The sequence below is a fragment of the Zea mays genome, chromosome 3 (assembly GCF_902167145.1).
Source record: "Zea mays cultivar B73 chromosome 3, Zm-B73-REFERENCE-NAM-5.0, whole genome shotgun sequence".
Lineage (NCBI taxonomy): Eukaryota > Viridiplantae > Streptophyta > Magnoliopsida > Poales > Poaceae > Zea > Zea mays.
Window position 1 is genome coordinate 12,451,912 of NC_050098.1, and position 25,625 is coordinate 12,477,536.

At 44.1% G+C, this 25,625-nt stretch overlaps 2 protein-coding genes and 1 long non-coding RNA gene across 3 annotated transcripts; 2 read left to right on the plus strand and 1 right to left on the minus strand.

Moving 5' to 3' along the window:
• Positions 1 to 92: 92 nt before the first annotated feature.
• On the minus strand, positions 93 to 2,294 carry LOC103649696 (pentatricopeptide repeat-containing protein At1g66345, mitochondrial). Its single transcript, XM_020550096.3, has one exon. It carries the CDS (start codon positions 2,206 to 2,208, stop codon positions 466 to 468), a length of 1,743 nt encoding a protein of 580 aa, XP_020405685.1. The 5' UTR covers positions 2,209 to 2,294; the 3' UTR covers positions 93 to 465.
• Positions 2,295 to 2,610: 316 nt separating this feature from the next.
• Positions 2,611 to 5,803, plus strand: LOC103654645 (uncharacterized). Its single transcript, XR_002268305.3, has 4 exons — positions 2,611 to 2,811; positions 3,000 to 4,383; positions 4,457 to 5,244; positions 5,329 to 5,803. It is a non-coding gene; the product is annotated as an uncharacterized lncRNA (long non-coding RNA).
• A 9,676-nt stretch (positions 5,804 to 15,479) lies between these two features.
• Positions 15,480 to 17,992, plus strand: LOC100276973 (uncharacterized). Its single transcript, NM_001150656.1, is given in 8 exon segments — positions 15,480 to 15,703; positions 15,790 to 15,922; positions 16,684 to 16,806; positions 16,901 to 16,954; positions 17,102 to 17,148; positions 17,425 to 17,520; positions 17,643 to 17,694; positions 17,809 to 17,992. Coding segments are annotated over 8 exon segments (627 nt in total). The 5' UTR covers positions 15,480 to 15,601; the 3' UTR covers positions 17,829 to 17,992.
• Positions 17,993 to 25,625: the final 7,633 nt, after the last annotated feature.

The following is a 25,625-nucleotide window of genomic DNA, read 5'->3' on the forward strand; positions in this document are numbered from 1 at the left end:
TCTGTGGAAGACAACCGCTAGACGATGTTAAAAATAAATTTGCATTGTGTAAATATTGATTTGAACCGTATAGAGCACAAATGCACAATGCATTAACTTAGAAAACAAACGAAATTCATTTCGCTTAATTTAGGTGAAATGCATTTTTTTCTGAATTTTACAACTTTCATCATTTGGCCAAAGTATTTTTCTTGGTCAATTCCTATGCCGCTCCCAATCCGAACAAATGGACCGATGCGAACTCTGCACACAAAATGCACCCGCCTAAAACTGCAACTTTACAAGCCCAAAAAAAATCAACTATAATATAGGCACGTGCTGCGTGAACTTTGGCTCCAAAACCATTCATGTCAGAAGAGAAAATATATTGAACAATAACCTTTTTCTTCTATCCCTTTTAAGTTTTGACCTTCAAGGCGTTCAAGCCTGTCAGTTCCCCCCAGCCTCCAGTATCTAATTATATGGTCAGCTATCAGGGGAATATGTATTCTTGACTTTGATGACTCTCCTTACGAGCATCATGAAAGTTTCAGGGGAAGGAACAAGCTTCTCGTTCTCTGTCATCATCTTATCATACAACCAAAGTGCCCTCTTAGCATTGCGCTTCTCACAGTAACCGCTGATAAGCATATCATACAAGTCACTAGTCGAAGCCAACGTTTTCTTCTTCATCGCCGCAAAGAGTTTCTCAGCTTCCTTCAGATTCCCACACCGGCAAAGACCCTTGATCAAGGCAGTAAAAACCTCAACACCGGGATCAAGCCTTCTGTGTTCCATCTCATGGTAGATGTTGACAATACATTGGGCATCACCAACCTTACCATATCCATTAATAAGGCTCAAGTATGTATCCTTATCAGGAAGAAGTCCTTTGTCCATCATTGCCGTCAGCAGGTTGTTCGCCTTGCGAACCTCTCCTGAACTGCAGAGTCCCTCTAGCATCTTATTGCAGCTGCCAATGTCCAGCACAAAACCTTCCTCGTGCATGTTGTCAAAATAGGCCAAGCCTTCCTTTATCATCCCTTGTCTGAAACAACCAGCAATGAGATGGTTGTACGTCTCATCATACGGCTTTGTTCCCATGGATAACATTTCTTGGAGACACCGGGCAGCCTTGTCCATACTGCCTTCACAGCAATGCGCTCTGATGAGGCAAGTGTACACGAATGCGTTCAGGCGACGACCACGACAAACCATGTCATCACATTGCTCGAGTGCCGACTTGGCATCACCAATGTGGCAGTAGGCATGCACGATCAGTGAGTAAGCAATGTCGTCGAGGAGAATGTTCCTCTGCAGCATCCTCTTCAGCAGCAATATCACCTGTTCCACCCTGTTTTCCTCGATCATCCTCAACGTGAGTGCCACGTGCGCCACAATGCCAGGCGCACACTTCTTACCGTGGATCCTCTCCACGAGGGCCACGGTCTTGGCGAGCTTGCCTTCCCGGCTCAGGACGCCGATGACAAGCTCGATTGTGCTCTGGTTGGCATACATCCGCTTCTGCGTCATAAGCTCGAACACATCCCATGCGACATCGAACGACCCAGCGCGCTGCGCCGCGTGCAGCGCGGCGTTGAAAGCAGAAAGGGAGGGCAGCACGCCACGCCGCGCGAGGTAGCGGCAGGCCTCGAGGGCCTCCCCCGGGAGGCGCAGCCGCGCGTAGGCGTGAACCAGGAGGTGTAGGCCGCGGGTCGTGGCGGCCGTGCCGCTGTCCTCGTAGGCAGCGAAGAAGGCGTCGAGGAAGCACGAAGCGGAGAACAAAGACGATTGGTGCTTGGAAATGGCTGATTCGAGGAGGACGGAGGCATCGCGGAAGAGCGCGGCGCGGGAGAGGAGGTGGACGAGGAGGCAGTAGGACCGTAGCGAGTGCGAGGACGGCGGCGGCGGCGGGGAAGAGGACGAAGCGGCTGCGGCAGTGGACCAATGGAAGAAGGCGAGGGCGTTCCTGGCGACGGGCTCGGGGGAGGCGTGGGGGTGCCTAGCGAGGGAGAGGAGAACAGCATCTACGTGGCCGTGGGACATCTCGCCGGCGGGGAAGGCGGCGGAGAGCGCCTCCCATGTCGCCCGCGGCTGGTGCGCCAGGTAGTGGGAGATGTGTTGAGGCGTCGCGGGTGTGGTGGCCGTAGACAGCGCTGAAGCGGGCCGGCGACCGAGGAGACCGCCCCCGCGCCGCGCGACCACGCGGCCGCCGGCGTTTACGGCCATGGAAATAGCGCGGCAAGCTGGGCGACCGCACCGATCAGCCGCCGGGCTAATAGCCCCTGTTTGGTTCAGCTTCTGCTCGACTTCTGGCCCAGAAGCAAAAGCTGGAACCAAACGCTAAGCTTTTGGCGCGGCTTCTCCCCGACGCGCTTCGGTAAGAAGCTCCCCGCGCACGGTCCGCTGGAAGCGGCTTTCACTTGGCTTCGGATAGAAGTGTGTCCATTTCGCTAGGGTACTCGCCCAAGCACGCGCCGCCGCCGCGCACCCAACGTGCCGCCGTCGTCGTCTTCGCAGGTACGACCGACCTCCATCCGCGAACTCCTCCATCCCAATCGTCTGTTCCCCTACGCCGCGTCTCATTCTCGTCTTTTCTAGGGTTCGCGCACCCACATCGGCGCCGCAGCCCCGTCGCGAAGGATCCTCTCCCCCCGTCTTCGTCTTCGCAGGTAGGGGCTCTCTCCTCCATCCAGACCCTCTCATTCACCGCCGCCGTCTCGGACGTTCGTTGACCCTTTACTGTCGCAAGGGTTACCGCACCCACACTGGCGCCGCTACTTCGTCGTGAAGGTTCCTCTGCTCCCCCATGTCGTGTCGTCATCTTCCCAGGTACGGTGTACCTCGCCTCGATCCCGACCCTCGCCGCCCCCTCCTCTCGTGTTGCTAGGGTTCGTCCTGCCCCGTTTGCTATTTGTTTAGGCTTGAACCACTGCCGACTGATCTCCAGTTTATTCAGTACATCATTACTGTTATGGATCGACGTACTAAACTAATTTTTTGTGCATTGTCGCCTTCAGATATCCGTATCAACTCGGAGGTCTTCGTCTTTGGTTCCAAGATCCAGTGCAACCAAGGTAATGTGATACTCAATTTGTTGCGCACTATACTGTCAACAGGTGCTGACCCAATTTTTGTTTATGGTTTACTTGGGATACCATTCATCTGTTGTGTCACTATTATTTATTGACGGATTAGTTCATACTTTGTTAGTTACTACCTGTAGTTTGTATGGTTTACTCGGGGTCTTTATTACTTTGTTTATCACAACCTTTTGTTTGTTCAGGGTTGAGTTCATACTTTGTTAGTTACTACCTGTATGTTAGTACCTTCAACCAAAGTTTGTCCATCTTAGCACGCAATTCATGTGAATAAATGGAAGTTAGTAGATTGTCCCCTTGTCTAGTTCACTAACCACCTAAATCCACATCAGATGGATTCAGCAGACTCCATAGCCGACAAGGCAATTGGAAGGATGCAAGAGATTGCGGACAAGATTTATTCCGTAGCTCGGGAAACAATCCGTCCAGGACGCGGGTTGACCTCCTTTGACGCTACCAAACTTCGTGTAGCATTGGAGGACATTGCTTGCATGATGGAGCAAGATTCTCTGGTTTTCCAAGAGTATTTGGACAAGGTCAACAACGTAACCCACCAGCCTGAGAGCAACTACGAACCCTCAGAGTTGTCCTCACCACCCCCCGGTGAAGACAACCTTAGTCCAGACTGGGACTTTGCCGAGCACTTCGAAAGGTTTTGGGGAATTGAATATGACTCCGATCAGATGCCTTCCTTTAGTGACAATGAGGTTTAAGTTAGAACTTCGTTCAACTTGTAGTAAGGTCTTAGTGAAACAGGGATATGATCAGGCTTTTGCTTAATGGGCTGGTGTAAATGTCTTCCCTGTCATTTTGTGTCCAGTACCTGTTTAATTAACGTTGTCTTTGTGTAATTTAGGAAATCCGAATTTTACAACTTATGGTACTACCTTATGTTATTATGGTCAGTTCAGTGTTGTTTTTGTTTTCTTCTTAACTCGAGACCACTACGTATTTTCAAAACTCTACACTTGTTTTGCACTAGATGGACAAGTCTGGCAAAGTGATTGCAAAGTGGGATAGTAGAGCAACAAAAACTTACATAGAAATTTGTGTAGAAGAGGTCAATGTCCGGAACAGGCCACAACACTTTCTTAATGCAGAAGGGTATGCTAACCTCATAAGGAAGTTTAAGGAACGCACTGGTCGCACTTACACCAGGGATCAAATGAAGAATAGGTGGGACTCCTTAAAGAGAATGTTCACACAGTGGAAAACTCTTAATGAAAGGGCTACAGGTCTTGGTCGAGACCCTCATACTGGTTCAATCAGTGCGCCAGATGAGTGGTGGGCTAAGCAAAATGAAGTAAGTAGATATTTTTTAGTAGACTAACAATAGTATTGGCCTTCTGAAACTAGGAACTACCATGTTGCTGCAGGCAATGCCAGGTTGTATTATGTTCAAAACAGTCCCCCTAGAGAACGAGGACGAGCTAAAGGTTATGTTTGGACCCATTGTCTGCATAAATGAAAGAACCCTTGTTCCTAGCGTTGAGGATGCTAATTCATCATCTGATGATCATTTGGAAGCCACTTTAGGTGGGGGTGAAAACAGCACACCTGACCCATGCACAAATGCGACTGGGAAGCGTAAGATGCGGCATGATTCTCCTAAACCAAAGAAGAAAAAAGATTCGAGGGAAGAGTACATGAAACGCCTAGTGGAGGCTTTTGAGTCGCGTTCAATGACCACTAACAAGTCCATTACCTCTGCTGACACGGACCCAGTTCGTGTTGAGGTTATTGCGCAGTTGCAACAAGTTATCGATGATAAGGAATAAGTTTGGTCACTCCTTGGAAACAATTAGTCGCAAGTATAGTGAAGTCCTTAATGCACTGTATAAGATGTCATCTGACATAATCAAGCCCAAAGACCCAAATTTCATCGAGACTCATCCTCGTTTGCGCGAGGCGAGATTTTGGCCACACTTCAAGGATTGCATAGGAGCAATTGATGGTAGTCACTTTCTGGCGTCAGTCCCGGCCTCAGAGCAAGCCAAATATATTGGCCGGCACGGTTACGCATCGCAGAATGTAATGGCCGTTTGTGACTTCGATATGAGGTTTACATTTGTTGTCACAGGATGGCCAGGATCCGTACATGACACTAGAGTATTACAAGATACTTTGATAACTTATGCGGACAGGTTCCCCCATCCACCGGAAGGTATATAAATTTGTTGTATTTTTTTATCATACGGTATTAGTATATGTCTTAAGTATTTAACTTTTGTATTTCATGTTTGTGCAGGTAAATACTATCTTGTCGATTCAGGCTATCCAAATAGAAAGGGGTACCTTGCACCTTATAAGGGTCAGAAGTACCACATTTCGGAATGGCAAAATGCGAGACAACCTATTGGGAGCAAAGAAGTATTCAACTATGCACACTCTTCGCTACGCAATGTTATAGAGCGATCGTTTGGGGTGCTTAAAATGAAGTGGAGAGTGCTATTAAGTCTCCCTTCTTTTTCGCTTACCAAACAATCCAAGATAATTATTGCTTGTATGACATTGCATAACTTCATTAGAGATAGTGCTCTACACGATAGAGACTTTGATGAACTAGGACCTAATACCCTCAGTCATGATGTACCTTCAGGTGAGAGTAGTAGTAGCACATCTGATGAGTTAGACATGAGTGATTTTCAAGATGCAATTGCTAATGCATTAGTGTCGTAGTTAACTATGTCAATGTAACGATACTTATGATGTAATCAACTCCACTAATTATTGTGTAATGACCTTTTGTTAGTTCTGGGTTCAAGTTTATCGTTTGTTCGAACAGAATCTGCAATATGAGATTCTGATTATCCAAACACGTAGATTCTAACGAACAGCTTTTCTGCGCAGCTGGCGAACCAAATACCTAAATTCTAACCACCAGCTTTTCTCAACAGCCAGCTTTTCCCCACAGCCAGCTTTTCAGAAAAGCTATTCAGAAAAAAGCCGAACCAAACACGCCCATAGAATTCGCTGAAATGATACCTGAAGTCATGGCTTCGCCAATTTAAAACCAAATCACACGTTCGTCGCTTGTTTGGCACTCGCTCACACTAGACTGTGATTATTGCATCTGTTACTCCACGGCTTCGGCTTGCTGAGCTCGCTCTCCCCCGCCATTGCCGAGCTCGCTCCCTCCTTCTCTCCCTCGCCACTCGCCAGAGATCCCTCCCTCTCCTCTCCTCCGCAATTGCCAAGCTCACCAGAGATCTCCCACGCCATTGCCTTAGGACCAACTTCTACGGGGCCAAGATGCTCACCGAAGCGCTCCTGCCGCTGTTCTGTCCGGCAGCCGTCGGCGACCAGCAGGATCCTCAACATCAGCTCGCAGCTTGGCCTTCTCAACGTAAGTCTCCTAACCGTTTGCAACGTTTTCTTCAGATGAGCTAGCAGCCCTCTCCTAGTATTGTTTTGGTTCGAAAATAGATATTGTAACCAGCTTAACTGCAGTAGTTGATGTGATAGAGGGATTCATTGCATGTAGCTTTGTGTGCTTTGTCGTGCTGCCTCACCAGATAAAACTAATTGTAGATAATGACACTAACACAGGTAACACATACCATTATTTTTATCAAAATCTTTATCCCTAACAATTAAAAAAATAAACGAGTTCATCATAAAACTAGTTATCTCTCAGCCTTGTTCACTGCAATGCAAGATGGTGTATCGGTCAGTATTCGGCCCTCACACAGTTCATATCCTCTTTGAGAGTGCCTTGCCCATTGATACACTAAACATGTCAGGTAAATACGACAAGTGTTGAGGCCACTCCTACAAGCTCTCTAAATGCTCTGTCTAATGCACATTGAACACATTAGTATTGCGCTCAAACATAACAAGGCATTCTCCCGTGTGATGTCCTATACCTAGTGCACATTGAATATATACAATGCTAATACAGCACCACCAACTCACTTGTTTTGATTGTTTTTCAAGCTGAATTTTGTTTAAAACTTCTCATTGGCTCTCATGGATTTATCTAGCACTAGTTTTCATAAGTATGCATCACCACACCTAATTAGACTTAGTTAAGTTAAGCTACCCATTTTATAACCCCTTTACACTACAACCAAAAAAGGTCATATCACCTAAATACCTAACTCTAAGATTCGGAAATTCCTTTAAAAACCAACCATCAATTTTAAAAAATAGTATATAGCTCGTGCTAACTCTACGATTCCGGTTTCCGAGGAGAGTAGAGCTCGACGGCAGTGACGCGAGACAGTGCAAGTGAGGAGGGAGGGGAGGCTAGAGGCAGTGAGGTCATAAGAGAAGGAAAGAGATGATCTAAATAATATTATCTATTGGATTTAAGCAAGGAAGATAGGATTATCCACCAATATGAACCGTTGGTTTAGGTGGTGTTTTAAGTCTGTTATTTATTTGGTAGATTTAGTGGATGTTATAAGTATGGAGATAATTTGGTCATGAGTTTTATAAAATTTAAACAGACGGATTATATAATGGTATAGATAAGTACATAAATACCACACAAACTCATTATTGTGACCCAACTTATCTACATTTTTATTAATTACCAAATCAAACTATGGCCTAGATAATTTTAATATCGTTCTCCATCATGTCTTTATTAATCACCAAAATCAAATTATGGGCCTTGTAAGGTTTTTCATCTCTTCGGTACGTTTAGGCTGGCTCCAGCAAGAGCCCCTAAAGCCTCCTATACTCTAAATATAGAGGACAAAACGGTTCTCTACACTCTCCAGCAATCCTCTAAACGAGCCACTAAATTTAGAGGATGCTGTTGTATTCTCTATATATAGAGTTTCTCTAAACGGTCTTCTATCCATTTGAATACTTTAAATAACCTGTTTAGCAAAATTAAAATACATGCAATACATTTAAGAGTATGAAAAATAAGTATGTATAAAAAATAAAAAATATTTCTAATATATGTATTTGCGTATAAAAGACGTGATTTAGAAGACGTTGTTGGAGAGGAAGGAGATATAAAGGATGAAATTTTTAGGGCTTGTTCGTTTCACCGTTAATACATATGGATCGAGTGGTATTGAGTCGGTTTAAATCTATAGCAAGTCAAAATCTATCCCAATACATTCCAATACACTCCCATCCACATGGAATTGGAATAACCGAACAAAGGCTTAGATGAAACTATAAAAGACGGATATAGAAGATGGATATAAAGGACGTTGCCGGAGACAGCCTTAGTACCAAACTGATTTATTAGGCCACCTGCTGAAACGTCAATTTTCTAAGTACCTACCGTCAGTCAGAAATAATTCGAAATATTTGCTATTGAGCACCAGATGGTTAACCTGCTCTTCAGAACTAAAATATACTCTACACCAGCTCTTCCCACCAGAACGACACACGGTAGATCCACCTGCCCAGCATTGCAATGAGATGCACCACTTTCCGGTCTACTAATTCAACGGTTCGAGGTAAAAAGAACTTGCAATCTTCAGGTTTAACGTTTCTTGTACGCATGTACTGCAGAAAAAAATACTAGGCCTTAAAGAAAATAGAATTCTGAATATTTGAACCAAATCAAATAACTAAGAACATAAAGGAGCATAGTAAAAGAGGAAAGAAAATAGAATTCTGAATATTGATGTGTGTCACTATTGGTATAATAGATACTTACTTCAATCAAATCCATATTTGCAATTTTTAAGTCATAATTCAAGCAAACGTCAAAAAAAATGGACTCACTATAATGTAAGTAGAACTCAATCAAGTATTCAAGTACTACCTCTAACTAGGGTGGTATGTTTCTTTACAATTCGTTTGAGTTCTTAATTAACTTTAGTTCAAAAATGAATAGGAACAGAGACTGATCCTAATATGATCTGATTTTTATAGTGTAAAATTTAGAGTCAATTACTACACCTACCTCTAACTGAATAAAAGATAACTTTGAGTTCCCATTTCACAAGTGTGCTGCAGTGGACCGCATGGAAATAAAGGAAGAAGAAATCTCGACCTATAGGAGGTAAGACAGCCCCGGGACGAACGCATGGAAAGAACAGCAAACATAGTCTAATGGTTATGTCGGACTATAGGGTCTGCTCGTTGATATATCACTTGCAATGATTTTTGCACAAAAACAGTATGTCAGCTTATAAGCACTAAACAGGAAAATGATCTCAATACAAAATACCAAAAACAAGGGGGAAATCATTCAAAATATCTAATCCAATTTAAAAAAGAAAAGGAAAGATACATGATACGCGGAGGTAACATAAATAATCTCCCAGACATTAAGACTTTTCTTTGTATAAAGTGGCTGTGGGCACAGAAGATTGATGAGGAATGTCATTGGGCTAGACTTCAAGTTCAGGTTCCACGCAATGCTCAGGTCTTATTTAAAGCTGCTGTGCAGACCACAGTGGGCAATGGTGCTTCCACCAAGTTCCGGTCAGATAGTTGGTTCCATGGAAAGACATTAGCTGAATATGCTCCCAACCTCATTCAGAAAATTCCTAAGAGCGGTGGAACAACGAACGGTGGTTCAAGCTTGGCATAATAGAAGATGGGTGTCGGACATCAATGTTCAAGGGGGCTCTAACAGTGCAGGTTCTAGTAGAGTACCTGCAAATCTTGGACTTGGTTGATGATTTTAACCTCTATCAGGACATCCTCGATCATCATCAGTGGTGGCTTACAGGGTATGGTTCTTATTCAAGCAAATCAGCCTACTAGTCGTTTTTTACTGGGACCATCATTTTTGCACATTGGAAGCAGGTTTGGAAATCTGGGCCCCTCTCCGTTGCAAATTCTTTATTTGGTTGGCAATTAAGGGAGGCACTGTTGAACAGCTGACCGCCTTGCAAAAAGAGGACTTCCTCACCCATCTGTTTGTCCCCTATCTGACCAAGCTGATGAAACAATACAGCATACCTTGGTTGCTTGTGTTTTTGCAAGGCAGGTTTGATAGCTCTCTTTCATGTATTGGGCTTGCTTCCCCTTGCACCAATGCTAGAGGATTCTCGTTTTTCTAGCTGGTGGTGCAAAACAATCAAGGCTGCTTCAAAAGAGATAAGAACAGGACAGAATTCATTCATTCTCGTTGCCTGGGAGTTGTGGAAGAATAGGAATGCTTGTGTCTTTGAGAGTGCCAGTCCCTGGTTCAAAGAGTTTTATCTGTAGTTTCTGAAGAGTGTTTGTTGTGGTGTTGGGCTGGTGCTAAGGCTCCGCAACACCTTTTAGTAGTTTCTGAAGAGTGTCAGTCGCTGTTTAGGTGTTTCTTGGGCAGTTGTCGTCTGTTTTTAGTGTGTGGCGCTAAGAGTCCTGTAATTGGTTCTTGGGGGAGCAGGCTCTGCCAGTCTGCCTCTCCTCCGTTGTTTTTATTCTCTTCTTAATGAAATGGCACAACTCGCATGTGCTGTTTGAAAAAAAGGACACCAGAACTTTGCGACTCTTCATGAGGCACTAATAAGTCCTTCAAGGTTTCAATATTTAGGCCTCCTCCAATGCCCCCCACCCCACATAGGGAAGGCTTTGAGGTGAAATCCACCCCCCCCCCCCCCCAAAACAGCTCCCCCCAAAAGCTAAGCTCTCTCCACATGGGAGAAGAGAGAGGAAACTCCTCCACATGGCCACATATGGGGGGAGCTCTAACCGTGGTTAATTACGACATTTCTTTGCGTTATTAATCCTTTCTAGGTTATGTAATATGATAATAATATGTATTTATAGTAGTACAAATAATCTATGATTTTTTAAAACTTCAAAAACTAATGAAAAAGGTTAAATAACTGAGTTATATTATATAGAGGGAACTGGATAGGGTGAATTATTGGAGACGTCATGTATGTGGGGGAAGTATCTTTCAGGGTGATGTAGTAAAATATAATAGGAAGTACAGATAGGGGGAGAAATATGGTGGGAGTGGTTGGAGATCGTCTTATGCCTAAAATACAGTAAGAAACTACCATAAATGCTTACAGAGCTGGGGAAACTTTGACCAAGAAAATAAAATAGCGCCCATAACTGATGAGAATAAAACACTGAATCTCCAAAGGCCCAAACTTTGTTTAACCAAGGTCAGCATACCATTGGTTGGGGATCTAGGATACTAATAAATAATCTAAAACAGACACGAAGCTGTCAGGAATGTGATCTTTTTTTTAATCCTTAGTATTTTTTTTTTTTTGCATAAGTTAGGAACTCAAAATCCTAATGGTAGGATCGCCAATCAAAATCATTTTTTTCAAAAGGTTATAGGATAGAAGCACATCCATACAGATAGCGACCTTGACAAACATGATATGATGATTTTATTATGGGCTGTTTGGATCCCAGGAGCTAAAATAAAAGTGACTAAAGTTTAGTCACTTAGTCTATCCGCAACGGATCGTGTAAAATAGAGATTTGTACTGTAGATTACACTGTTTCCAGAGTAAAATTTAAAATGCGAAATGAAATATGATAGCTGCTGGAAACAGTCTTAGGAGCCAAAGATCCAAACAGGAAAAACTAAAAGTGACTAAAATGATAAAATATGTTTCAATTTAATCACTTTTAGTTCTTTGGATCTTTAACTCCTAAGTGACTAAACTCTAGTGAGCCACTTTTGTTTTAGCTCCTAATATACAAACAGTCCCTTAATTGGTTCGAAACAAAATAAAAAGATGTCAAGCTTCTTTGACCTTGGGGGCTCACGGAACATTCCAGAATCATGTGAACAGTAAAAAAGGTTATGCGAGTGAAAGTCTCTACCATATTGAAAGCATTTCAGAATCTGAATGAGATGAGACCGATGTGAGGCTACTGTAAATTTCCTTGTAACAAAGCCGGTTCAAAACGGCATATGTGAGGCTATCCACGTCATCAATAAATTGTGCACCGTTGGATTACAAAGCAAGGGCTCCTGTTGCTCCTGCTGCAGCAGCTCGTTGTTTGGTAAAAAAAAAAGGTCTGGCAAAAAAGAATGGTAGCTGCTTTCCAGAGAAATCCGCCGGCCACTTCTCTGGCTTCTCGCTTGTTCTCCCAATTGTGGCACTTTACATTGCTTTCTTCCTTTTGCTCCTTTCTGGATCAACACAGGCGCCTCATCTGCTGTTGGGTTCCTACTCGGCTCCGTTTGTTTTAGTGAGAAATAGGTTTTGCTTATCCCTTCCTCTATGCGTTCATTTGTTTCATCGGCATTAGGTTCCTCGTTGACTCCGCCTCCGTATAGAAGTTTCCTCTCGGTCGGCTTCCTCCTCGGCTCCGGTTGTTTGCTCATATAGGATTTTTATCATTCGTCGTCCGTTTCGATTCGGTGGACATCTGTCTGTTTCTAGATTTGTGCTTTCAATCATGCTCGGCATCCTTTTACCGAGATTTTCTTGTACCTGAGAACCTCATGCTTTTTTTAATACATTGAGGTTCGAAAAGGCCACTGTTTTACTTAGCTCATTAACTAAGCATCTCTTTTTCAGTCATTGCTCCCAAAGTTTAGGGTTTCTGGTTTGTGTGCTCCATTACGGTTCGAAAGGACAATGTTTTACTTTGTGCATTGAATGAACGTCTCTACTCCTCAATTTGCCCCAAAAATTTTAGGGTTTAAGCTTTTCTCTGATTTTGGCTTCTCGGTCTAATCCATGATTTGTTTCCTCCATTTTAGGATGTGTGTATTGCTTGCGCTTCATTTCGCCCACAAAACATTTTTCGTGCTCATAGATTGTTGCAGGAACTCTTTTTTGGGACATATCAACTTTGTCGCCTAGTTGTTGTACAACGAAAATAGTAACCCGTTTCACCTTTGTAAAATCTAGATTCGATTCTATTCCTTCACGATTTCTACATCCTCGGTGTTACTCAAAATGCTTCTCATTTTGTATCTTGTCCATAGATCTTTGTCTTCATTTTCCCTGCTTTAACCAAATATAATTTTCGATTGCCGCTGGTTACGTAAATTTCCTTGTATCTCATTGTTTAATGTGTAAGTTTCCTAAGATTAGCCGATGCAGCCAAGGCACGTCGAGGTCAACATCTATTGATACATGAGTTTACAAATTTATTGCATTATTACTACGACTGCGTAAAAAGGGCTAAATTTATGTTCTAAGTTTTTTTTATAAGACATTCAGGCAGAATTTGATCTGGGCACAAGGAATAATTTATCCGGTCCTTAAAGATTTTCCTAACGAGGTAATTATCACTTACTTAGACCTGTTCTTGACTCACGAGGTAATTATCACTTACTTAGACCTGATCTGGGTGCAAGGAATGACCATACTATTCACTCTGGAAGAAAAAGCACCTTGCTGGAAGATAGGTATGTATTTGAACCTTCTAGAATTACGTCTCTTTCTTTATGTAGTCTTTTGTTTATTAAAATTGCATTAGTTTTATAATTCCTTGTCATAAACATTAGATATGTTTTAAATGAAATGTTCTTTTTTTTGTTTCGGTGCAAATATGTGTACCTATACATTTTTTCACATATATATTCATCTACTCTTATATTTTGACTATTCATTTTATCGATCATTTGTGTACACATCTACTCTTATATTTTGATTATTCATTTTTATCGATCATTTGTGTACACATGGCCACATTCCTATATACGATTAACAATTTGCGCCGTTTGTTTTTGCCACGTAGTGCTCTATATTTTTATTACTTAGAATGGAATTTTAGTATGCAGCTAATGGAGTGACTAATGAAAATATCATCTTTTCATACAATAGCTAATTACCACTAACTTCTTCAAAACTATTTGTTCCCAACTTAAAGGATATCTAAGGATCGAAGCGACATATTGAAGAGTTATAGTTTCATATAAACTGGGTTAGGTTGTGCAGTTTTCTCTTCATTTTTAGAGCAGACACTTATATTATTGTTTTTTCTTCACTGCGAGGAATTACACAACTACTGTTTCTCTTTCCTCTCTGTCAATAACTATTCCATTACTCCAATGACCATCATATTCGCTCTCAAAGAAAAAAGAACCTCACTGTAAGATAGGTATGTACTTCAACCTTTTAGAAATACGTCTATTTCTTTGTGTAGTCATTTTAAATTTAGAATGCATTAATTTCCTAAACTTCTCCCTCAAAAGCTTAGATATGAAATTGTGCATTATTTTTGTTTCGGTGTAAATGTGTACCTATAAATTTTCCACATATTTATTCATCTTTTCACAAACTTCTACAACCCTATATATTGCATTATTAATCACATAAAAAACTTTTTATGTGCATACTTTTACTTACCAAATATTTTCTTTGTGTTTCATACTAAATTTTACATCGCGCGTAGGGCGCGCAAGATACACTAGTCCAATTTAAATAGCAAGCATCCACTACAACCCTAAGAGCTAAAGGAGAAAAAACAAATAGGCACGAAACTCATCTCCTCCTTCAACACAACATAGCGCATCTCCCTATGATGAAGCTGAAATAATTAACAGTACATTAGTTTAGAAGAAAGAAAAATTGGCTGGCCTCCTGTGAGTCAACTTTTGCATGGCATGATGAAATCTGAAACATCATACCTTGTTGAGCAACATAAATTGGTCATTGCAAACATTTTTACTCATAACATAACATAGACATTTGACTAACCTCCTCAAGAAACAAAAATATTGAATAACGGCTTGGTCTCAAGTAGTAGATGAGATGCAAAATATTTAGGGCGAGACGTAACGGGCTGTGTAACCCAGACATATTCAGAAAAATCAATCCAACTGGCAGCTGAAGTTCCCTGACCAAAGGCCAAAATGAACTAAGCTCACTTTCAAAGATCCTGGGGGCGGTCCACCTATGGCTTTTGATGGTTGCTCTGCGAAACCATTTAGAAAAAGAAACACCATTCATTAGGGAAACCCAGAAAAAAAAATCAAAAATCAAGAACATTAGCATCTAGTTTTGTATATCAATGTTTAACAGAAAAGGCTCTACAGGTCTGAATTAAAACTAGTTATCAACAGCTAGCTAGGGATAAGTCTGTACAATATAAATAAACCAGATTAAAGAACCAGTCAACATGAATAAACTGATTTTAAGAGTTAGGGATTGAAGTCCTTGACCGATTAAACAGAATAAAGGACCAGTCCCTGTGAATGTTTTGATATGGGATGATATAATAACAGACAACCAAAATTGAGAGTGGCAAAATCACAAATTTCTCCCCGTGCGCGGATCAGAAGGGGCAAAGTTGGGCCGGAGACGGGGCGGAGGCGGAGCCGGTGGCCGAGAGGTTGTTGGGCCGCGTTGGGCTTACGTCTCGTTATCGTTCGTAAAGAGAGATCAGGGTCGGGTGTACCGAACCGTCTAGCTAGTTCTTGGATTTTCTGGGCCCACTTGTAAACTTTGGTCCTTTGTTGGGTTACCAGCCCAACGGTGCATCTCGATTGCCGACTGCGGGTGAAGCAGAAGCACCGGCCGGGTGACCGCCGCCGCCGGCCGTTTCGATTCATTTGCGGGCCGCTGCGCGTCCCTCATACCTCACCGCCGGCGCCGCGCCGTCCTCTCACCTATCGCCACGCGCGTTCCCGCCCGCCCCTTCGACCTCCATCTACTGCCTCGCGGCGTTGCTTCCCGATGTCGTTCCGAGGTCGTGGAAGAGGGGGCCGAGGGCGAGGGAGAGGTGGGGGCTTCGGGTACGACCACCCGGCCAAGCACGTGCCACACGAGGACTTTCCGGTAAGTCTCTGCTCCACTGGCTCCGCCCCGACGCTGCATTGCGTGGTGCGGTATAAGTAGAACTGATGTGCTTGCATAATGAGCAGGACATCGCTCTGCCTGAGATGAAGTGCGCCAAGGCGAGCAACGAGGAGAAAGCGCTGATTGTGTCCACCTTGAAACTCGAGGAGTTCTGGAGGAGTTCCTGCTACTACCTGGAGGAGGATGCTCCCAAGAAAAGTACTAGGGCTGAACTTATCACGGCTTCTCTTTTTGTTCATCATGCTGATTCTTCGTAATGGTATAGTGGCGTAGTGCTCCTCATCTTCGGTTCTGCTTGCTTGCTTGCTCGGAAGTCAAGATTTTCTTTAAACCTGTTGGGTAGGCAATCAACCCTGTGAATCATCTGCAGGCATCAACTTAGTTTTTTCAATTAGTTGGTCCATAAATTTGGAGGAAGCCTCAAATAAATTGCCGTGAAGTTGTCAAACTTGGTTTACCTATGCAGTAGGCAACAACTCTCGAAAATTGTTCATAGATCAGTCAATTCAGTCTTTGGTGAAAGCACGTTATGTTTTGTTCGAGTAAGTAAATGATCAAATAATTAACTACAAACAGTGTTGTATGGAAAGTAATTTTGTACTGCTATCTGTTGAAAAGAATTCCTATATTATTGAGCGTCCTTTTATTTGGTTTTTTATCCATTGTTTCAAAAGGTTCATATGCATTGCCAGTTTTGTTATCTTACTGTACTAGCTGGTACTCTTTGGATTATATTGTTATAGAATGAGAAACTTGTAGAAACGATTTTACAAAATCATAAAAAGCAACTTTGTTCATTACTAGTGCCGTGACTTTGTTCTGTTAATCAATTTTTACTGTATCATCTTTAAGCATTCTTTTTTTTTGTCGTACTTTTTTTTGCAATGGTATTTTCTAGCTTTATTTTGATATAATTTGTGTTGTTACCTTAATTATCTTATGATTTCATATGTTGTCAGAGAATGAAGACAAAGAGATTGAAAGATTTTCTGATAGGAAACGTAAGACACAAAGCAAACGTGAAGGTCTTGCGTCATATCTCAAACTAGCTCCTTCAAATTTCCCTTCTGAACTGGTGCAAGGTAGTCTTGACTCTTGAACTCATTTGTATGCAGTATTATTTGTTTTCAACTCTATGTTTTCCGCATAACTACCATTATATTTTGTTCCTTTTAGGATCTAGAAGAGGGCAAGCAACCAACAAGAAACTCCGGTGGGATAAGGAGTCAGGTTTTACTTCTTTATAAAATTATCTGCTTTTCACGACTCTATTCCTGTTGGGTAGCACGAAGAACTGAAGGGAACACTTGCTACTGCTAGTTGTTACTTAGCTGTACTTCAACCTTTTTACTTAGATTGTACTTTTGTGTTTGACAGATGAGCAGGCATTTGAAGCATTTGAGAAGCTTGAACAAAAGCACAAGGCAAGAGCCTCACCTTGCCCTTGTATTTTGAAATTCTAGTTTAGGTTTGTATATAGGGTTAACCCGGTGAGCATGTTTGAATTTAGCTCATATTATTGTTGGTTTAAAGTTTGAGCTATGTTTCTCATCACCATACTATCGAGCTTGTGCCGAAATGTTAATACCAGAAGCGTGCGGCTATATTCTTCTACTGTTTTTTGTAGGCTCTTATCATCTTCTACTGTTTTTTGTAGGCTCTTATCATCTTCTACCATATTAACTTCTCTTTGGTTGTAGGATGGAAGCAAGGTGGAGAAGGAAGGTGATGACGAGGATGAGCAAGAAGAGGAAGTACAAGAGGAGGAGGAAAATTCAGACGATGACTATAATCAAGTACATACCACTGAACTGAATTTGTTTTCTCGGGTTTCTGTGATGTAGTAAAAGGGATCTGTTTTTAGCTTAAGTGATTATTATATGTATCTCACTCTGGTGCCTCGACCTTTACCCTGTAGAATATCGAGTTTGATGACGATGATGATGACTGGAACCAAGAGGATGAAGCACGTAAGTTTCCATTTGAACTTCTATTCGTATGACTTTTTTTAACGTTTTCTTTGTCAAAATCAAAAGCATGCACGTTTATATACTTTCTGAAAAAAATATTGTTTTCTTTGGCAGAGGAAGACTTCTACGATTAATTATGGATGAGCATATTTTTTCTCCTTTTTTCCTCTCCTTTTCACTTGTGACTTCACCCAGCAAAATTATTAGAGAGCAATCTTTATTCTGGTATTTCTAGTCACGATGGTCACGTGCTTTGTTAGAAACTCAGGAATATCAGAACAGTGAAAGACGACGTTGCTAACTTGCATTACTACGCATGACTTCAGACAGCCACTAATATGGAGTGTGCTTCCTCGTCAAAACAGAGTGCACATCTTGTCTTTTAAATAATTAACCAATTTTAAGTTTGACATAAAAATATATTAAAAGGATTAAGATGGTGAATTAGTTTACTCTAAATATCTTTTGAACATATAAATCTTTCGAATAGCCTATTTTTTATATCTTATGTTTAGGATGGCAATGGGTACCTAATACCTGATGATTAAAAACCCTATTAGGCTATTAGGTTCCCGGTATGGCAAAAAATTTAAAACTCATTGGTATTTTATTGGATCATTTGTTGTACCTATCGAGTATGGTGAGTATGAGTATGTCTGCCTCATACTCGTAACTGATAGGAAATCCACTAACATATGATATATGGGTCTTAATTAAGGTGTTTCATATAAAATATTAATGAAGTATGAGGTTTTAACATCTTGTATTTTAGTATTTTTTTAATTCAAATGATCATGTTCAGTATAATGTTAGTGATTATGGGTACCCACTACCCGTGCTGGGTATGAGTATGGTGTAATTTTATACTTACATGTATGCTTTTTTCTCTAGTGAGTATAGATATAACTTTATGTGTCTATTGGGTATCTTACCCATTGTCATCCCTACTTATGTCTAACGAGCTATCTATTACATACTTAGCATCGAGTTTTGCACCATAAATTTCAATCATATTCTAGATTAGCAATTTTAATAATGTAAAGACAAAAAATAATTATCCAAAAGTAAATTCTCAAAATAGAAGTGTTATGAAAACATTGATATTTTTAAGGTACCTGAGAGACGACACTGTCCACTGTTCAGCATGTTAATTGTCGGTGTTTTGGAATCACTGACCAGTAAATATTGTGCTTTGCGTGTTTCAGAGTGGATGACGTGTAAAAAGGACACAATAATTTATACTGATTCAGACAGAATGTTCCTATGTCTAGTTGAGCTGCTTGTGTTACCTTACATTGGTTTATAGTAGGGGTTACAAATAAGAGAGATAGGGATCGAGCTTCTAAATCTCTCACGTGTGAACGATTACAAGTGCTCTAGAGTTTTGTTATATTGGCTATGCTAGCGGTGTGTGCATACCATTGATCCTGCCCTCAGCTGTTGGTAAACCCTTCCTTTTACATGCTAAGATGCGAGAAAGACACGTTAGACTATCTTCAGCAGCTTACTCATTTGTATACCTATATTTAAACTCTACTATGTGAATAGTGCACTTTATAGTGCAAAAACAGTGTATATGAGTAAACTTTGGATAATCTGCTGAAGTCGACCATACATGTCTGTGGATTGGGCGAAGCAAATAGAAGTTGAGTGTTGTCGTGTAGTTTGTTGTGCTCTAGGAGTTCTGTCCGTCGAGGGACGCCGTGGATGATGGCTCCTCCCTTCATTAGGATATTGTAGCCATACATAGTGCTGGGAATTGGGCCGGGCCGGGCCGGCCCGGCCCAAGCCCATCGTGCTTCGTGCCAAACGGGTTCGGGCCAGCAAAGCCTAAAAGATTTTTGGGTCGTGCCGTGCCAGCCCAAAGTGTAAAACAGTGGCCCAGCTCGGCCCTAAACCACGTCGTACCTTCTTTGGGCCGTGCCGGCCCAAGCCCGACCCGTATATTTGACCACATAAAATTAAAATATTACAAACATATAAAGTTCATAGCTTACTAAATTAAAGATATTAAACAATTCTAACATTTTTTTTACCATGTAAACTCCAAATATAACAACAATATAAGGTCGATATCTTACTAAATTAAAGAAATTAAATAAATTGGGCTTAATTGGGCCGTGCCGGCCCAAGTCCGGCCCATCTATGCGTGCCGTGTTGGGGGCCCGACGGGCCGGAAATTGAGGCCCGGCCCATATTATTTCGTGCCGGGCCGTGCTCGTGCTGGCCCGAAAAGCCCGGCCCATGTTCCCAGCACTAGCCATACATGGGCCACTTGGATCCTACCATTACACTTTGTCATGTGCTGCAGCGGATTGTCTGGTGTCCTTTGTTGACTTTCCAGTTACATAGTAGTTGAGTCATTATTCTCCTCCACACCATAGTGGATAATGTACATGCTCTGGCATACCTACCTGCTCTCGAGCCTCACACTGTGTTTGGGTCTGATTTGCATGTTCCCACGTTAAGCAGTAGGAACCCGAGGATCCTGCGCCTAGATGGTTGGATGAAATATTGGACACCTCGGCTTATGGGGGTCGGCGAGGGGAAACTCTGCGGTGGTGATATTCGAGCCCTGACCCCTCATGGCTGGGGTCAAAGGGTCGGGCGAGGCGAAACTCTACGGTGGTGATATTTGAGCTCTGACCCCTACTAGACGAAATATCTTCAGCAAATTCCGACGGTTGGAGATTTGCAAACGCCACGTGATACTGGTGATATTCACCCCTAGACGCATATCATGTGGTCTCCTTTTGTCTTATACTCCCTCCGTTTCGTTTTAGTTGTCGCTGGATAGTGCAAAATTAAACTATCTAGCGACAACTAAAAAGAAACGGAGGTAGTATCAATAGTCATAACTTTTTTTTCATATGAGTCATATAAATATAAACTTAAAATTAAAGAGCTTGACATGATTTATAACTTGTTGTTGAGACTCAAAGACAGAGGCGGAGCTTAGTTAGTGTGACCATATATGGTCCTTCTGTCAATTATATTGTGTACTATAAGTATTTAAGTAAATATTGTAGTAAATATGGCACTGTTTATGATTGTTTGCAGCGCAGTTACAAAATTCTTGGTCAACCACTCAAGCTCCGTCTCTATCCCTAGTGGTTCCGTTTTAACCTTGTACGAAAAAAAATGCTTATGTGCAGCGTCGTGTGTGTATCATACTATCATTATGATAAAGGTCTGCCCATCTTTTCCGGAGAGGAAAAAATAAGAGAAGAAAACGAACAGGTCGAGAGTGGGGGAAAAAATGATTAGTGCTGTGGCCCTGGCCCGCGTTCCTGTAAAAATAAGAAATTCAGAATTTGCGGATTTGACCGTCGGTCGCTTTTACAGGAAAGGACACGATTAGTGCTGTCTGCTGTGGGCTGTGGGTGGCCCGGTGGGAGGGGCGGCCACGAACGATGATGCAGCCCAACGAATGTTAACGCTGACGGCGATGATGATGATGTCCCCCACTTGATCCACTGCAGATGCGTGCACCCCTGATCCTGCCCGTAGCGCTTCCGCTGCGCGCCCCCTCCGTCGGCTTTAGTGGCTACAGGAGCCGATAAAATGGTGCATCGTATGACTCTACAGCCTTCTCTACCATGCACAATACAAGAGTAAAATAGCGCACTACGTCAGATTGAGGGGGCACTGTTCTCCTCCTTCCATGCGCGCTTTATAACACATATGAGTTTAATAGTTGGAAAAAAATTGATAGTGGATGAAAAATAGGTATAGAAAATGATATTTTATAGTTGTTGTGGGGTATAGGGGAGAATTTAAAGGGAACCGCTGCGGGAGATGAAAAAATAGGGGATGGAATGTTTATAATGTGATGTAAAAAGTGATATAGGGGGGAAAATTTAGAGTCAACCGTTGCGGATAGTCTTAGTGCTGCGTGTACGGTGTATGGTGTACACGGCCCCGCGCCGCCCCGGCTCCATCGTAGCGTGTACCAGGTACGAGCCCTGCATATGCTTATGTGCAGTCGGTAGCGAGATGCAGTACATGGCGGCGTCGACACCGGCAAATTTGTCACAATCACTCATCAGACTGACAGCCACCGAAGCGGCTGGATCTGCAGACTTGGGCCAGCGCCAGCCTCGACCTCAAACTCCTTCCATGCAAAGAAAGAAGCTGGGTTGTCTTGTTGTCTGCCTCTGAAAGCGAAACGCTCCGTCCGGTCCGTAGCTTCTCTGTTGCAGTGCTCGACTGCCGCATGGCCGCCAGACAGACCGCACGCGCATGTCTGGTCCTCCCCGGAGCAGCTTCATGCACCTGACCTGCCGCTATAGTTGGCCAAATGGCACTAACACGATGGGCCGGCACTGACACGGCACTAAAAAGCACGGCACTGGCACGGCACGACACGGTCCTTTTAGTGCCAGTGCCGGGCACGGCCCGTACATAGTGCCGTGCCTGGGCCACCACTTGGGCCCGTAGGGTCGGCCCAGGCACGGCACGGCTAACTGGGCCGGCACGGCGTCGGCACGGCCCAAAAGCAAGCGCTGTAAACAACCCTAAGGCCTAACCCGCCCCAGCCGCGGCCGCGGGCGTCACTCCTCACTCACTCTCGCTCTCGCTCAAACCCTAACGCGCTCTCTCTCAGCCGCGGGCGATTCGGCGGCGACCGGCGAGCTCTCCTCTCCCTCGTTCCCTCCGCCTCCGCTAAGCGCTCCGGTCTCCATCTCCGCCTCCGGTCTCCGGCTCTCCGCCTCGGCGCCTCCGCTCGGATCAATCGTCGCTCGTCGCCGTCGGAGATCCTCTCCGGCTCTCCCCCGCTCGGATCTGCGCATTTGTGAACCGGGTAACTCAGATCCATAACCCCCGCTCGGATCTGCTGTCTTCTTCTCCTCCTCCGGTGTGATCTGCGGAGATTCTGGTGCTCCGGCTTATTAGGGTTTACAGTTTACACGCGCATTTTAGAACCGGCGCGATCTGCGCTTGTGCGGAGATCCCGGTGCTCCGTTCTCCCTCTCCTCTCTACTCTCTCCTGTCTTCTTCTCCCCCTCCGGCCTCCGGTGTGATCTGCGCTTCTGCGGAGATCCCGGTGCTCCGGCTTACTCCGTTGAGGAACCGGGACTGGGGACTCCGGGGTCCGGTACGGCGGCACTGGCACTGGCACTGGTACTCTCCTCTCTTCTAGCTCTGGTCTCCCTCTCCTATCTTCTTCTCCCCCTCCGGCCTCCGGTGTGATCTGCGCTTCTGCGTAGATCCCGGTGCTCCGGCTTACTCCGTTGAGGAACCGGGACTCCGGGGTCCGGTACGGCGGCACTGGCACTGGCACTGGTACTCTCCTCTCTCCTAGCTCCGGTCTCCCTCTCCTCTCTCCTAGCTCTCGTCTCCCTCTCCTAGCTTGGGATGAAATTTATGATGATGCTGATGATGTGGGTACTTCTGTTGGTATGCATTCTTTTTCTTCTACTCTAAACATTGCTAGAGATACCTCTGCAACTGCTCTACTGCATGCTGCAAGCTCTTCAGCTTCTACTGCTTCTGAACTCATTTCTTACTTAGATTGTGACACTGTCAACCAGTTAACTGATGATTTCAACATCTTGCACTCGTGGCATCAGCACAAACTCACTTATCCAGTACTGTCAATTATGGCTAAAGATATTTTAACTGTTCCTTTGTCTACCATCTCTTCAGAATCCACTTTTAGTTTAACTGGCAGGATCATCGACGAGCGGAGGAGGAGATTGAAGTCTGATGTGGTTGAGATGTTGACATGCATTAAAGATTGGGAGGATGCTGAAGCAAGGATGCAACACATGGTGGATGACAAAGAGCTTGAAGAAACATTTGAAAATCTTTATCTTGATTAGTCTTACTCTCTTTGTGACCATTTCTGTAATGGGACTGTAATATTATGCACCTGGACACTGGACTGGACTCGACTGTAAACATTTGAAAAACATTTTAATGAGCTGGGCTGTACTCTTTTTTCCTGTCTAGGGTTTCTCACAAGGGTGAGTTTTACCTAGACAGGTTTTTAACGAGGCAGCCATTGCACTTCAGCTCATATAATTTTTGTTTGATTAGTCTCTTACTCTCTTTGTGAATGCTGTTTGAATGCTGTTTGAATCTGTTATTAACTATGAAATATGTTATTCACTTATGCTGTTTGAATGCTGCTGCGTGTATTTCTACACGTAGTGCCCGTGCTGGCACTAGCACTGGCGTGCTGGCGTGCCTGTTGGCACGGCACGGCACGGTTAAGCACTGGTAGTGCCGTGCCTGGGCCGAGGACCCAGCACGCTGGCACTAACAGGCACGGCACGGATCTTCTACCGTGCCTAGCCGTGCCGTGCCCTGACGTGCCGTGCCTGGCCGTGCTAGTGCCAGTGCCGTGCCGTGCGGCCCGGTTGGCCATCTATACCTGCCGCGCCTGCTGCTAGCTAGCTCTTCGCCTGGTTTGCCATGCCGATAGTTTCCTGTCCTCTCCGATCGGGTGAGACGTCGCTGTTCAGCCGCTGTGCATGGCGAAGCTGGTCTGCGACAGCTCAGCTAGGATCGATCGATGGTTCATTAGCAACGAGAGTATGGGCAACGTACGGCGGCGACAGAGTTAGCAGGAGAGCCTGACGAACGGAACGGAACGGATCGGATCGGGTTGCCCTTGCCCACCGACAGTCACATTGATTGAAGTGCCTATAGGCTAGCCATGGGTGTATGATACAGTCATACTTAGACCAACTCCAGCAGACTCCTTCTCAGTATCCCTAAAACGCGCGGCCAACAGTTTCTCTCTCCTCTCCGTATCCGTCTCCGTTTCCAGCAACACTCTCCATCCCACTCCGCATGCAGTCTATGACACCTAGGGCCCGCGAGCAGCCGCGCGCGCACGCAGAGAGCTGCGGAGAGGAGAGAGAAAGCGTGGAAATGGGGAGTCAGGGTACAGGCCGTGCGTTTTACGGAGCCGGATGCGGAGCCTGCTGGACTGATGAATAGTGTGCTAGACTCCGCAAAATAGGGATACGGAGACGCATGCGGAGTGCTGCTGGAGTTGGTCTTACTACAGAGATAAGAGAGACTGCTCAGTACTACTAGGATCCCTCACTGCCCGGCCGTCGAGCCTTCGCTGTGCTTCTTTTCTCGCTTTTGTTTTCTCCCGGGCCGCCGCCTCTGGGCGGCAGGGCAGGGCAGCCATGACATGAGTGGAAAGTGGATAGCTGTGGCAGGCTGCTCTTGCTTATAGATGGCCAATAAGCACGAGTCACGCGATTCCGGCACGAAACCTGTTGTTTGGGCCCAGTCCGAGCCCGGCACGGTCCGGTTCTATGTGGGCCCGGACTGGCCCAGCACGAATAAGCGGGCCGGGGCTCGTATAAAAAAGTAGGCACGGTGGACTAGCCCGGCACGGCCCGTTTACCCCTAAACCTGTTAAACCCGTTTTTTTACACTAAAATGTGCTTACCGTCCCGTTTAGCTCACTTTTTTCATGCTAAATGGGCCGGCCCGGCCCGTTTAGGCCCGCTACGGGCCGGGCTCGGACAGGAAATCGGGCTCGTGTGCTTATACGGCCCGGCCCGGTTTTCTAACCGTATCTGACGAACCGGGCCCAAAACGGACCAGGCTTCACCGGGCCCGGGCCGGACCGGGCGGCCCGTTTGGCCATCTCTAATCTTGCGTAGAGATGGCAATGGGTACGGGCATGGGTAAATAACTGCGGATAATTATCCATTGGATATGGGTATGGTGTAATTTGATATCTGTGGGTACGGTTATGGATATAATAAGATATCCGCGGATATTTTTTTCGCGGGTATGGATATCCAGTATCCATACCCATTACCCAATGAATATCTAACATGTGGGCTATCCGGATTTATATATTATCATAAATTCTTTGTTTTCAATTTTTATCCATAACATGTTGTTTGGTGCTGAAATTATCATTTAATGCTATTAGAATGATAATTATTTTGAAA

What these genes read in the sequence shown, in the direction of transcription:
- LOC103649696 (XM_020550096.3), bottom strand. Translation starts at nt 2,208, where the DNA reads ATGGCCGTAAACGCCGGCGGCCGCGTGGTCGCGCGGCGCGGGGGCGGT.